Below are 15,360 nucleotides of genomic sequence, written 5' to 3' on the forward strand. Positions count from 1 at the left end.
ATTCACCCAACTTATTGTAGGAAGCTTGTGGAAGGCTACCCGAAACGTTTGACCCAAGTTAAACAAAGGCAATGCTACCAAATACTAATTGAGTGTATGTAAACTTCGGACCCACTGGCAATGTGATGAAATAAATAAAAGCTGAAATAAAAATCACTCTATTCTGATATTTCACATTCTTAAAATAAAGTGGTGATCCCAACTGACCTAATACAGGGAATTTTTACTAGGATTAAATGTCAGGAATTGTGAGTTTAAATGTATTTGGCTAAGGTGTATGTAAACTACCAACTTCAACTGTAGCCACCAAACTGTCACAGCCAGTTGAGAAATCAACACCTACTTTTCAAGAGCAGTAACATCTCTCCGGAAAGGGTTTGCAGTGGTCTTAACACAGGGCTGAAGGAGCACCGTGACATGTAGACATTTAAATAGAATATAGCCATGTCTGCAAATACCTTGATGCTTCACTCAAGCCCTCAAAGTTCTTGAGAATATTGCTCTTCACTCGCTTGGGCATTGTCCAAGCTTGTTAAGCAAATAGTTGTTTGGCATCATCTTTCTAAACAACTATTTGGCAAGACAACATCTAAGCCAAAAGGAGTTGGCTAGTAAAACTGCTAGTTGTTATCAGCACTCCAGGGTAATAGTGGTGGAGAAAGCATAACAAGCTTCAACTGTAATGCCATTCATTCAGGTATAATGCAATTGCCACAGAATGCATATTCTAGACAGTTATGGCACCTCCTATAAGACCATGTACAACCATTTCCAGAGAGATTCAGCCATATTGGCAGCGTAGGGAAGACATATGAATACTGTATGTGGAATAAACCTCTGAGTGTAAGGGGAAAAGAGAGGAGGAGAGACACCATCTCTGGTTGAGGTGTATGTTGGGATTGAGGAAAGGGAAGTTGGGATGGGGAGTCAGTAGCCCAGTGGTCACCAACCCTCATCTTGGAGACAGGTGTGTAGGCTTTGTCATAACCCAGTGCTAAACACACCTGAATCAAGTTCCAGATACGTGGTAATATCTATAGGTCAATCTGAACGTTGAACCAGGGGTTTCATTGCTGGGCAGGAACAAAACCCGGCACACCCTGTGAGCTCCTCTCCGGACCAGGGTGGGTGGTGACCACTGTTGTATAGCCTGTGCAGGTTGAGGTCTAAGGGCCAGCTCACACCTCAGTGCTTCAGTTTCTTGTTGATGCCCATGACCTTGAAGGTGGCTGCTGTGATCTTCTCATACACCACAAACATGAGGGCTGCCGTTAGTACCGTCTGGAGCAGTTTGGCCTCCAGGCCTTTGTATAAGCCCAGCACACCATGCCTCCTGCAGGGGAGAGGACAGGGAGGGAACACGTCGATGGATCAACACAAGACTCATTGGCACAAGACGGTCTGAAAGTGTCCCACCACATTCCAGTAGTCAGACTGTTGAGATGCAAGAGTTCCATTGTGTGTGTGAGATCTACTCACTTGATTCTGTCCATAAGTAGGTAGACTATGTTTCGGAGACTGCCCAGTAGACCTCCCCTGCCCTCAGCTTTGTGCTGCCCAAACTGGGGGAATAGAAAGACAGTAATTTAATCAACAAAATGAGCTGTGAGTACAGGAAATACAGACTTATTTTACTGAGCAGTACATAATCATGATATCAGACACAGTTTGATGGGTAACGTTGGGGAAACACTGCTATGAGTGTTCAGTTAGCAGGTGTGTGCATTTAGAGATATAGGTTTGCATGTGTATTTATTTACCCTTAGAATGGCCTGGACGGTCTGCAGGGGATACGTCGCCGTGGTAGCGATGGCCTTGGCCACAGCGCCAATGAGAAAGATCTCTGCTGATGTAATCTAGGAGCAGACAAAAACAAAACAAAGGCTTAAAAACCTTCAGCGTGACTGACACAGCTGGCTCCCTCCTCTCCTTCCCTCACCTTCCTCCCTCCTCTGCCTGCTCTCCTCTTCATGGCTTCATAGAACATGAACACGACTGCAGGGTTGAAGACCAGCACCAGAGAAGGCAGTGTACCGTTCCAAAGAGTCCCCACTCCCTCCCTGGCTATGATCTGTGAGAAAGCATCTGCAATCGAAAACACACATTGTATGATGATAGTAAGTCACATTTTATTAGTACTGAAAAGAGACGGTGAATAACACAAATAGACAGACACACACCAAAGATGCCTCTGTAGTGGGTCTGCTGGAGGTCTTCGTTCCTGAACTTTGCCCCCTGCAGCTTGAGCCGGGTGTTGACCACCCACATGGGCGTGGTAAGGAGCACGTTCACTGACCCTGGGGGAGAAACACACAACTTGGGCAACAGAAAGACATTTAAATACATTTCAATATGGAGGCCAAATCTACTTTCTTCAATGAATCTATGTTAATCACCTCTCAGACTCCCCTTCCCTAATATAACTACATCAATGACTTAGAGTTCATCAAAATAGGTGGCAGTAGGTTGATAGTGACTTAGCCATTACCACTAAAAGGTCCCTGTTCGGTCCTCCTACCTGAGATGAAGCCCATGAGAAGGTCTTTTCCCGGTCTGGACCGGCCCTGATTACCCACCATGACTTTCTTCAGCGTGTTGAAGGTGTAGAAGTAGACAAAGTTGGAGCAGCACAGACTGGAGATGACTGGGAACCAGCCTCTGTACAGAGACAACCTGGGAAGGGAGAAAGACCAGGGAAATCCACAAAGTCAGTCATTGGGCCATGGGAACCCAGGACTAGGAGTTTTTCCTGTGCATGTGATCTGACTGGGGAAAACTCCTGGCCCAACACAAAAGTAGTCATAGAAATACAATGGGTGGAATGGACATTGCTTTGAACTGAAAGGAATGGCCATTCTACTACTCTATTCTAGATCTATGGGTACAACAGCCCAGTGAAAGCCCTGTATGCGGTGGTATGAGGCCAGCTTTCCTTTCCAGTCAATTGATTTTACGCAATCTAAGGTGGATTATAAATTGTAGTAAAGTAGGTGTACAGTTCCATACAATACTCACACGCCTTCCTCCTTTGCTATTTCAGCCAGGAGAATGGCAGTCGATTTGGACTTCCGATTCTCATCCACTGTAACAGAAAACGAAGGCAGAAAAGGGATTGTCATTTTCTTACATTATTGTAACATTGGAAGTAGTCTGCAGCTCTGGTATGCTCATGCAATGGTAAGGTCTCTCTTGTCAATGTTTCCACATCTATATATCCATCACTCATTTCCTTGTGAACTCACTGACCCTTGGGTGCAGAGTCCAATGTTATAGCAGACAAGTACGGCCACATTGACAACAAAGATGGTTATCAGCAGTCAGTATGTACCGCCAATTACTCTACAACTCACCCTGAAGTCTGATCCTCGCTGTATCCAAAGGAAAGAAGACGGACATCGCCGTCATGCTACCCTAGAAGCAAATACATTATGATATATAGAATATAGACGGGTAGTTAAACCTGTTACACGACAAAATCAAGTTGATACAATCTGACACAGTATGCTAACTAACAAACTAGCTAGAGGCACCGGTTGTAACATTTCAGTGTAGTTATTCGAACGTTTTGGCATCGTCTTTATTATTCGAGGACTGTTCATACATAGGCAAACTACGTTGAGATGTCCTTACCACTGCACCTGCCACGGCGTGTACCAGTGTCTCATAAGACAGAAGGTTGATCGCTGAGGCACCATTGTCGGACATCTCCGATTCTTTAGGGCCGCAGAGCGTCGATCTAGTACGAATGCCAAAACGGTCAACGACTGCAGAGCACCTTGTTCAAACAACCGGCGGTTGAGTTTCTTGCGGTGAGACTGGTTGTGGTGGAGTACGTTTACCTGCTGTCATTCCATGATGAGTGGCTGAGTGGCTTTTGTGTACTCTGACAGTGCCATAAATAAGTCAAATTTCGTTGTGGGGATTTCTGCTTCCTAATAACTAATTGTGGTGGTGCAGTCAGTCAGAGTTCAGAAACGCCCTAAAGGGCGATACTGCCATCTACTGGAATGGAGTACTTTAGGCCACCTGAGATTAGTGCGGCTTTCTTTTTGCGCTTGAGTTCAAAAGCGCGCCTAGCCAGGTATGGCCACTGTCCTGTTTTATGACCTCGTGACATTTTATGAATAAAAGCCTACTAATATATATGCACAATTCATTTAAAATATTTTGACTATATATTGTCTCTGTCATTGCCATTCCATCATTTAGCAACATGTGACCTAGGCCTACAGTAGCCTAATAACTTCTCTCAGCATATCAATTGTAGATTCTTGAATTTCCTCAATGTGACAGCATGACAAATCCCAAATGGACTTTGCTTTTGTTTTATGGCAGTGAGTTCCACCGATATGATGACGCCCAGAGCTCTGACCAAACCACTCACATCTCTGATGCGCAATTGTGGCGCTCCAACGCGCTGGAAAAGGAAGAACAAAATGCCAGATTTCTTCTGCTAAAAGACGTGCCTTTTTATTTAATTTCACAGTGTAGCGTTCTAAACACAGAGTAAAAACATGTCTAGGTACCACAAAGCAGCGATCGATGGCTACCTGGACCTCTTGAAAGAGGCTACCAGGAAAGACCTGAATTCTCCGGACGAGGACGGGATGACGCCTACGCTATGGGCTGCTTTTCATGGACACGTCGAGGCCCTTCAACTTATATGTAGCCGAGGGTGAGTGCAATTGATATTCAGAAGTCATGGCCTACCTTCCCATACCTACAATCCCAAAATATTTTAAGTGTCATATTAGCAATATATACCTATTGTGACGTTTTTACAATCACAATCAATTCCAATCAATTGAAAACTAATTCAGAAATGATTTTTCTCATATTAGTTAACTGATTTAACTAAGTCTAAACTATTCGAATGAGAATTTATTTGGACCTCTTTTAATTTAATTTACCCTATGTATGTTTAGATCAATTAACTTCTAATCCAATGAAAAAATAGCAGAAACTCTGCCTGACATGAGGAGGAGGGATAGAAGCAATAGGTTATGGTTTACCTTTTGACCTCTTCCTAGTACTTGTCCATTACCGTCATTACCTTGATGAATTCTTCCTGGTATGAGAACGGATATTTCCAATCTCAAATCTACATTGATGAGTTGCTAAAACACAACAATAAAGGCATCTTCCAGTAACCTACAAAATAGTCACAAAACCTATAGAACCAGTCCAACGAATACTGTAATATTTTATCTCCTTTAATATTGATGACATGTTTTGTTGGGAGGGATGCAGTTGGAGGATAAAAGTCCGGAAGTGGCCTAATGCTGATCCTATTCCCAGCACTGCTGCTCGTTTCCAAAACAAATACTTGAACGAAGAGCAAAGGTGGACTTTATTGTTAATTCAAGTGATAGAAGGAATGCCCATCACCTCATTCCTGATGCCCATAAACCTACTAGAGACTACCCTCATTAAGGATGTATAGGTGAGAGAGGTGCAGTTAGCTGTGTCACATGGGTTTCAACCTCACAGGTTTCTCTATCAACTTAAACCACCGTCCTCAAATAGTGACTGAATGCCTCTGAGATTTTAACTATATTCTACAATGTACTGTATGTCCATGTCACATTTCACCCATGTTATTTTTGTGCATTAGACATGCATGCCACTCTGAAACTGTCCCCCCACAGCCTTTTAGACCATATTTTCCCATAAGCAGAGCCAAATATGTAATCAGCCAAGGGGAATCATGTAATTAATGACAAACAATAGAGCCCTTCATTCCCCTAGCAGCTTTCCCCTGCTTTCATACTGCAAGAAAAAAAACAGACCTGATTTTCATCTCTTTTATTTATTTCTGTCAAGATGACAACCGACCAATTGCTTGATTATTTAATTGAATCACACAATCAATGGATTACGAAGTTTTCATAACATTGAACTCAGTGTATTTTTATAAAATGATTGGAATGATGGCAATCATACCTTTGTGATCATAGCTTCGTATTTCCATGTTGGGCGTTAGCAGTAGGATGTACTGCAACAAACTCGGTTTAATGATCACCTGTTGCTAAGATACTGCAATCGGGAGTTTTATAGAGGTCGTGATGGCACAAAGGACTTTCATTCTTAATGGCTTACCAATTAACCCATATGGAAGGGTTGGTTTGTACTTCATGAGGATAACATTGGTGACAGTCCTTTTTCATTCATTTATTATAGGAATGCTATTATACAGCATCAGTTAATGACTCATTATTTAGTTTTCAAGTGTTGTTCATTATATTGTATTGTTAGATTCAGATTGATATGGACATACAGTGGGGAGAACAAGTATTTGATACACTGCCGATTTTGCAGGTTTTCCTACTTACAAAGCATGTAGAGGTCTGTCATTTTTATTATAGGTACACTTGAACTGTGAGAGACGGAATCTAAAACAAACATCCAGAAAATCACATTGTATGATTTTTAAGTAATTAATTTGCATTTTATTGCATGACATAAGTATTTGATCACCTACCAACCCGTAAGAATTCCAGCTCTCACAGACCTGTTAGTTTTTCTTTAAGAAGCCCTCCTGTTCTCCACTCATTACCTGTGTTAACTGCACCTGTTTGAACTCGTTACCTGTATAAAAGACACCTGTCCACACACTCAATCAAACAGACTCCAACCTCTCCACAATGGCCAAGACATCAGGGATAGAATTGTAGACCTGCACAAGGCTGGGATGGGCTACAGGAAAATAGGCAAGCAGCTTGGTGAGAAGGCAACAACTATTGGCGCAAATATAAAAAATGGAAAAAGTTCAAGATGACGGTCAATTACCCTCGGTCTGTGGCTCCATGCAAGATCTCACCTCGTGGGGCATCAGTGATCATGAGGAAGGTGAGGGATCAGCCCAGAACTACACGGCAAGACCTGGTCAATGACCCGAAGAGAGCTGGGACCACAGTCTCAAAGAAAACCATTAGTAACACACTACGCCATCATGGATTAAAATCCTGCAGCGCACGCAAGGTCCCCCTGCTCAAGCCAGCGAATGTCCAGGCCCGTCTAAAGTTTGGCAATGACCATCTGGATGATCCAGAGGAGGAATGGGAGAAGGTCATGTAGTCTGATGAGACAAAAATAGAGCTTTTTGGTCTAAACTCCCTTTGCCGTGTTTGGAGGAAGAAGAAGGATGAGTACAAACCCAAGAACACCATCCCAACTGTGAAGCATGGAGGTGGAAACACAGTAGCGTGCCGTGGTTCTGGGGCCTGGGCCTTCAGTGAAGTCCTACACAGTCCCACCCGAATTAATCCACCTCTTATTACCATCATTATGATGCCATGGCTTTAGACACTATACATGTAGACAGAAACGCAGTATAACTAGGTGTTGCGTCACCTTGAAATTTACATTTTTATTCAGAGAATTGTAGGGGAAGAGTACAATACCTTTTCATTGTGCAGCTTCGTTGCCCTGCTTTCTTGTTCGTTGAGCTGTAGATCCACTCGGGTGTCCCCAAAAGTTTTCAAAAGCACCATTGCTTGTAAGTGCCCAGCCGTACTTTGGTGTCTCGTTGCTGCCTTGGTTAGACAACTCAGGTTTGCAAAACCAGTGTGGCTCCAAACACCAAATCGATCACTTGCAAATAATAGGCATTCCCAGCAGTACAGTTTGCAGTGCTTCTCAGAGCCTGTGAGTCATTGATAGCGCCCATAGTTGAAAGTGGCGAACGAACCCCTTTCCTGCCTGTGACAGGCTTTGTAGCGTCGGCATCTACCTCTCCTGACAATGTCTAACTTTTCTTGAAAAGTTTGTCTTGAGAATGGCGTTATAATTATATCCTCGACCAAATCGATATCTTCTCCTTCCGCCATTGTGGGTTGAAAAAACAGCTTAGTAGTACGCAAATTAATTAATTGATCAATTTCAGTTTCCTAGTTCTGAGACCTTCCCATATAGGACCTGCCTCTCAATATTGGTAATCCAATCAAAAGATGTGCACGCACTACGCCTGCTAGCTGGCTCCTGTGTAACACTGGAGCCAGCCAGCAGGCGTACAATAGCCAACTCCAAAGCTGATTGGTTGACACTCAATTTTAATTTCCATTCACTTTAAGCTACAAGCGCCCACACTGTTGATTCTGAAGGCCTGAGGGCAGATTTTAGACCCCTGGCAACACATGATGGCTGAATATGATTGGATAAAAGATCTAACATAAAGACCAGCCCTCCAAACCTCAACCTGGGGCTGGAAGCAGTGCAACCAAGAGGAACGCTATGAAATGAAGAGTGTAACTCTTACTCTGGGGAATAATTTAATACATATATGTGGGAAAATATATTTAAAAATATATATATTCTGATGATGTTTAGGCCAGCAGAGAAGGCCTTGCTGGCCCTGAGGGCCCGCCACTGTGGAAACATCATTCTTTGGGGATGCTTTTCTGCAAAGGGGACAGGACAACTGCACCATATTGAGGGGAGGATGGATGGGGCCATGTATCGCGAGATCTTGGCCAACAACCTCCTTCCCTCAGTAAGAGCATTGGAGATGGGTCGTGGCTGGGTCTTCCAGCATGACAACGACCTGAAAACACACAGCCAGGGCAACTAAGGAGTGGCTCCGTAAGAAGCATCTCAAGGTCCTAGCCAGTCTCCAGACCTGAACCCAATAGAAAATCTTTGGAGGGAGCTGAAAGCCCTTATTGCCCAGTGACAGCCCCGAAACCTGAAGGATCTGGAGAAGGTCTGTATGGAGGAGTGGGCCAAAATCCCTGCTGCAGTGTGTGCAAACCTGGTCAAGAACTACAGGAAACGTATGATCTCTGTAATTGCAAACAAAGGTTTCTGTACCAAATATTAAGTTCTGCTCCGGTAGCGCAGTGGTCTAGAGCACTGCACTGCAGCGCTAGCTGTACCACCAGAGACTCTGTTGGCACTGTCGCAGCCAGCCGCGACCGGGAGGTCTGTGGGACGACGCACAATTGGCCTAGCGTCGTCCGTGTTAGGGAGGGTTTGGCCGGTAGGGATATCCTTGTCTCATCGCACACCAGCGACTCCTGTGGCGGGCCTGGTGCAGTGCGCGCTAACCAAGGTTGGCAGGTGCACAGTGTTTCCTCCGACACATTGGTGCGGCTGGCTTCCGGGTTGGATGCGCGCTGTGTTAAGAAGTAGTGCGGCTTGGTTGGGTTGTGTTTTCGGAGGACGCATGACTTTCGATCTTCATCTCTCCCAAGCCCGTACGGGAGTTGGAGCGATGAGACCAGATAGTAACTACTAACAATTGGATACCACGAAATTGGGGAGAAAAAGGTGGTACAATTTTTTTGTTTAATAAAAAATTCTGATTTCTGATGTATCAAATACTTATGTCATGATATAAAATGCAATTTAATTACTTAAAAATCATACAATGTGATTTTCTGGATTTTTGTTTTAGATCCCGTCTCTCATAGTTGAAGTGTACATATGATACAAATTACAGACCTCTACATGCTTTGTAAGTAGGAAAACCTGCAAAATCGGGAGTGTATCAAATACTTGTTCTCCCCACTGTATGTGTTAATATGTATACATGTCTATAGACACTGAGTGTACAAAACATTAGGAGCACCTGCTATTTCCATGACATAGACTGACCAGGTGAATCCAGCTGAAAGTTATGATGCCGTATTGATGTCACCTTTTAAATCCACTTCAATCAGTGTAGCTGAAGGAGGGGGGACAGGTTGAAGAAGAATGTTTATACCTTGAGACAATTGAGACATGGATTGTGTATGTTTGCCATTCAGAGGGTGAATGGGCAAGACAAAATATTTAAATGCCTTTCAACAGGGTATGATAGTAGGTTATAGGTGCACCAATTTATGTGTGGCAAGAACTGCAATGCTGCTGGGTTTTTCACGCTCAATAGTTTCCCGTGTTTATCAAGAATGGTCCACCACCAAAAGGACATCCAGCCAACTAGACACAACTGTGGGAAGAATTGGAGTCAACATGGGCCAGCATCCATGTGGAACGATTTTGACACCTTGTAGAGTCCATGCCCGGTGAATTGAGGCTGTTTTAAGGGCAAATGGGGTGCAACTCAAGATTAGGAAGATCTTCATAATGTTTTGTACACTGTGTAGATAAAGGTTTTTCACAATATCTGCAATATACCTTAAAAATACAGAAAACACGTTATTCACTGTTACAAAGCCAACTGACATTTAATCCTGAGGTGCTGACCTGTTGCACCCTCGACAACCACTGTGATTATTGTTATTTGACCCTGCTCGTCATCTATGAACATTTGAACATCTTGGCCATGTTCTGTTATAATCTCCACCTGGCACAGCCAGAAGAGGACTGGCCACCCCTCATAGCCTGGTTCCTCTCTAGGTTTCTTCCTAGGTTCTGGCCTTTCTAGGGAGTTTTTCCTAGCCACTGTGCTTCTACATCTGCATTGCTTGATGTTTGGGGTTTTAGACTGGGTTTCTGTACAGCACTTTGAGATATCAGCTGATGTAAGAAGGGATTTATAAATACATTTAATTGATTGATACAGTTTGGATTTACATTTCTCCCGAAGTTGTAAACCTCCATGCAAAAGATATAATGATAAACAAATTACAGGTCACTCAAACTGAAAAGCAAAAGTTATCACTCTCAAAACAGTTAATTTGCCTTGCTTTGTTCAAATGGTCAGACAGTGACATCCATTATAGAATCAGTCAGTGTCAGTATCTTCTACAGGAGAGATGATCATAGGTCTTATATTTTATGCTGCCATTTTTACCACAGGGTCTGGAGATAGGATATCGTTTCTCAGTGACGGTGGAGCCGGTGAAAGAGTAGATATGAGTCCTGGCCTCCACATTGTAGATGAAGACCTGACCCTTCTCATAATCCACAAATACCCCCACCTTCTGGGGCTACTCTCTCAGGGAGAGCGAGACAGGAAGATTAGCGAGAATCATGTACTCATTCCCATTCCTCAGCCACAAAATCCAGGATCCATCCTCAGGACTCAGTGTTCTCATCCCCTTTCTGTTCATGGGCTCTCTGGCCACTCCAAAATCCAATTCAGTCTTCCCCTTAACCTGCACCTCATAGTAAAATATCCCAGAGGAAAAGCCCCCCCTTCTCAGGACACTGAGAAAAGTATCAAAACTCTCTTGCTTGGCAGTGTCTGATGTATATTTCCATGTTGCACTTGTTTCCATCCTCAGATAGAATGAGACGGTGATGTGCCATATCAGGGTCTAGTCACATTCACTGAATATTTTTGAATGGTTTCAAGATCTTTACCCCTTTCTGTTCACAACTGATTAATGAGTACAATCAGCTTCTTTGATCTGATCCTGCTCCTCAGTTAGGTTTTTCAGCTGACAGTTGAGGTCTTCATTGATGCGATCCCTCTCTTGAATGAGACCCCTTTGCTCACCATGAGCTAAAATGCATTCATCTTCTACTAGAAGTAGTTCCTTAGTGAGGTTTTAATTTTCCTGAGGTCATCCCACTGCTGTTTAACTTGATCCTTTATATTTTAGATGGCAGATGGTCACAGATAGTCCACAGTAGAAGAAACTGTCCCGCCCTGACCTTAGAGAGCCTTTTAATTTCTCTATTTGGTTAGGTCGGGGTGTGATTTGTGTGGGCATTCTAGTTTTTCTATTTCTTTGTTGGCCGGGTATGGTTCACAATCAGAGGCAGCTGTCTATCGTTGTCTCTGATTGGGGCTCATACTTAGGCAGCCTTTTTTCCCCACCTTAGTTTGGGATCTTGTTTTTGTGTAGTGCCTGTGAGCATGCCAGTCGTTACGGCTCGGTTGCTGTTGTTGAGTTTCATTTGAATAAACATGTGGAACTCTATGCACGCTGCGTCTTGGTCTGTTCATTTCAACAAATGTGACAGCAACCAGCAAGAGAAACACTAGAGAACACCCCCAAAATATCCCTTCATGATTTTCATCTTCACATATGTACTTAACACACCGGAACAGCTGACAAGGAATGTGAAATTCTGTCTTCCTCACTTCATCGAGCGGGCTCTGTTGAACAATACATATCAAATCATTTTCTGTTTGTCTCCTGTTGAGTGACCTTTAGTTTAGCAGAATAGAATCCCTCAGTGTTCCTTTATATCTCTGAATACCAACCATACAATTTGGTTCCCTTAGTTCCCTCACTGTCCTGGATACCAGCCTTTAGATTTACACCTCAGAACAATGACTACCCTTCTCAGCTCCTCAACTGAGATCACTGGCTGGGAGCCAACAGCTACAGACACAAAGGTATACAGGATTTAAAATACTGAAGTGAGGTTTTGAGAAAATGAATACATGTTATAAGGTAGACTGTATAGGTTACTGCATTTGACAGAAAATGTAACCTTACCTTTAATACAGACTTCAACGGGGAGATCATCATACCTGGACTTTGTCTTAGTAAAGTACTTGATAAAACCCATCATCATTGCCTTGTACCCTGGTCAGTTTCAAGGTGTTGCATCTTTTCAGTTAGTCTTTAAACAGCGCTGTACTTCCCCTGTAGGAGACCATCTGATCCTTAGTTGCCTCTTCAGTATTGGTAAAGCTAAACAGCAGAGCCTGGGTGGGGCAGTCAAAACCACTCCACTCTCATATCCTCAGCATTGATACCGGGTTTGAGGTAGAGGTCTTCACAGGTCTAAAAAGTTGCGCATTGGATCTGTGGCTTTCCCACCCGATCTGAAATGTTTCATCAAACAAAAAAACAGATACCCTTTCCGAATGGAACCCAGGACAGTCGGACCAGTTCTGAAAAAGGCCTGTGGAAAAACAGACCCAAACAGACACGTGCCGGTTCGGATCCTAGAGACCCGTTCAGATCCGAGAGTAAAAAGAGAAAGAAACCTCAAACTGGGAGCTGTCAATAAATGAACACACACACACACACAGTGAAGGTGTAGAGTAGGCCTACTGTACCTGAGACTGCTCTGTGGAGGAGAGGGACAAAGACAATCTGGTAGCATCACCATCATTCCAGAAAGCCATGATTACACAAATGATCAAGATGAATTCCATAACTTCAAATCAGGGAGTCAATAATGACATTTCAGTGTTTAGAAAAAAATACACACAGAAAAACTGTGGAATAATCTAAAAGCAAACATACCAAAGTCAGTTTTCCAGTTGAACAAAGGCTTTCCTTCAGTGCAGCCTTGTCCATGTACTCATCTGGAGTGACTTTTTTACTTAGAACAAAGCTTGTCCAACTGCATACCTTTCACACCTACAATGATGAGCCAAAGCTGAACACAAATCACAGAGATAAAACATATTTTATCTAATCTTGTGTCATAGAAATGTATGAATGGTTGGTTGATTAATTGGTTCGTTGATTGACTGACAGATGTTTCTGTGTTCTTTCAGAGGGGACCCCAACAGGAGCGACATCTGGGGCAACACGCCGCTGCACCACGCCGCCACCAATGGTCACATGCACATCCTCAGCTTCCTGGTCAACTTTGGCGCCAACCTCTTCTCCCAGGACAACGACTTCCACACAGCTATGGACGTGGCAGCGTCGGGCGACCGCATGGACTGCGTGCGATTCCTGGACAGTGCCGCATCACAGCAGACCATCCAGAATGCCAAGAAAGTGGCCAGGCTGAAGAAGGAGGCCACCAAAGAGGCTGAAATGCGGGTGAAGCTGTGTGAGAGGGTCAAAAAAAGGCACAAGAGCAAGATGGATAAGATGTACCAAGGGTCAGTGTCAGAGGCCAGCACGGCATCTCCGTCGTTCTCCAAGATGGGCACCATCAACAGTGTGAACGAGCAGTTTTCCAAGCTGATCGCCTCCGATACCTCAGGCTCGCTTACGGCCCGGTCGAAGGGGACCCTCCAGAGGATATTCGGGAAAAAGGATAAAGGAACGACGGAGAAGGTGGGAAGAGACGGGAACGTCATCTTCGTCAAGCAGGAGAATGGCACCCTCTCTGGGAAGCCTGAGTTCATGGGCGTTTTCTCCGAGCAGGACGAGATCGATGAGGAAGAGGACGGAGGGATGGGAAGATTCACGGATGATGACGTTAATGACGATGACGAAGGAGGAGATGGCCCAGGAGCCAAGGAGTCCATCTTCAAACGGCCCGGCCTGGGGAACATGGTCTTCAGGAAGAACTTCTCCATGGAGATGGGGATAGAGTCCGACGACTTCCCCAGTGGGAACAATGAAAACCTGGGCTTCCTCATCCGCAGGGAGGGGTTCGACACAGAAGGGGAGGACACAGGCTTTGTTGAGGACGAGGAGGACGACGACCTGCCCTGGAACCAGGAGGAGATCGGCCTGGATGACGACCAGGATGAGGAGACCTCCCCGCTGGATGCCTTCCTCTCATCCATCTCCCTGCCAGACTTCTCCCCAGCCTTCACCCGCGAACAGCTGGACCTGGAGGCGCTGATGCTCTGTTCCGACGACGACCTCAAGGGCATCCGCATCCAACTGGGGCCCCGCAAGAAGATCCTGGAAGCTGCCGCTCGCCGGAAAAGTGCACTGGAGAAACCTGGCGCCATCAAGGACAGCTTCCTGTGATGAAATTCTGATATTGGAGGTGGTTGAATATGGCTGAATGGAGAAAGTAGGATGAATGCAAGTAGGAGGATTTGGAGTGACAATACTTTTGAATGAAAAGAACACTGATGCAAAGTTGAGAGTTTGAAGTGGAAATACATATCCTGGTTTTCTATCCTTTAAAGACAAATTGTTTAATCTTTCTCTTACCTTGGACTAGGAGTGACTGCAGCTCTTCATTACTTTGCTATAGCCGCCACAGGCTAAAGTTACCATTGATTCACCCAAAACAATGAGGGGTTCAACGGGCTGGATAAGCCTGGTACTGTGACGAGATAATCAGCGATGGTTGAACTGAGCAGGAATGTCATTTAGATTTATGGAGTGGCAATAACACCACCACAACCACTACCAACCACCACCTTGCAATACCGATTCCTGAAGAAAGAAGGAAGAAACACTGTCAGATTTCAAACATAATTTGAGCTGCATGCTCTTTTTGGCATGTCTCTGAGAAGCACACAACTCCTTTTGAGTAATGATGTAATGTAAGAGCCTATTAAGTGGAAACTGTTCTGATCTTGATTTTCTTGTTCCCTCCTTTGATGATGTATAGAAAGGAGACGATATTGTGATGAATTCAGTTGTGCCATTTTGTATGTGAATTTTAATCCTTGTGATTTGTACATTGATTTAAAAAAAACGTATGACAACCAAAATAAATAACGTTTCTAAATCAGTTGATCAATTCTTTCATGTGAGTTGCATGCATACATTTTCTCTGACTGGATTGTTTGGCACTTGAAAGTTCTGAATCACTGTAGATACATACCATGCAAAACTGTAGTGTGCCATGAGTTTCTCCTTA

The 15,360-nt window shown here is 44.0% G+C and overlaps 2 protein-coding genes across 3 annotated transcripts; one reads left to right on the forward strand and one right to left on the reverse strand.

Moving 5' to 3' along the window:
• Positions 1 to 179: 179 nt before the first annotated feature.
• On the reverse strand, positions 180 to 5,232 carry LOC123999703 (peroxisomal membrane protein PMP34). 2 transcript variants are annotated; one of them, XM_046305703.1, is made up of 9 exons: positions 5,013 to 5,232; positions 3,351 to 3,411; positions 3,016 to 3,082; positions 2,519 to 2,673; positions 2,181 to 2,297; positions 1,940 to 2,085; positions 1,761 to 1,856; positions 1,480 to 1,562; positions 180 to 1,333 (listed from the first exon to the last, which is right to left on the reverse strand). In XM_046305703.1, exons 2-9 carry the CDS (start codon positions 3,403 to 3,405, stop codon positions 1,186 to 1,188), a joined length of 867 nt encoding a protein of 288 aa, XP_046161659.1. In that variant the 5' UTR covers positions 3,406 to 3,411; positions 5,013 to 5,232; the 3' UTR covers positions 180 to 1,185. The 2 variants fall into 2 exon arrangements, with proteins under 2 accessions (XP_046161659.1, XP_046161658.1); XM_046305702.1 differs by lacking the exon at positions 5,013 to 5,232 and adding an exon at positions 3,631 to 4,092.
• anks4b (ankyrin repeat and sterile alpha motif domain containing 4B) lies at positions 4,364 to 15,231 on the forward strand. Its single transcript, XM_046305701.1, has 2 exons — positions 4,364 to 4,675; positions 13,352 to 15,231. The coding sequence occupies exons 1-2, from the start codon at positions 4,515 to 4,517 to the stop codon at positions 14,511 to 14,513; spliced, it is 1,323 nt and encodes a 440-aa protein (XP_046161657.1). The 5' UTR covers positions 4,364 to 4,514; the 3' UTR covers positions 14,514 to 15,231.
• Positions 15,232 to 15,360: the final 129 nt, after the last annotated feature.

The sequence above is a fragment of the Oncorhynchus gorbuscha genome, linkage group LG16, assembly GCF_021184085.1.
Source record: "Oncorhynchus gorbuscha isolate QuinsamMale2020 ecotype Even-year linkage group LG16, OgorEven_v1.0, whole genome shotgun sequence".
Taxonomy (NCBI): domain Eukaryota; kingdom Metazoa; phylum Chordata; class Actinopteri; order Salmoniformes; family Salmonidae; genus Oncorhynchus; species Oncorhynchus gorbuscha.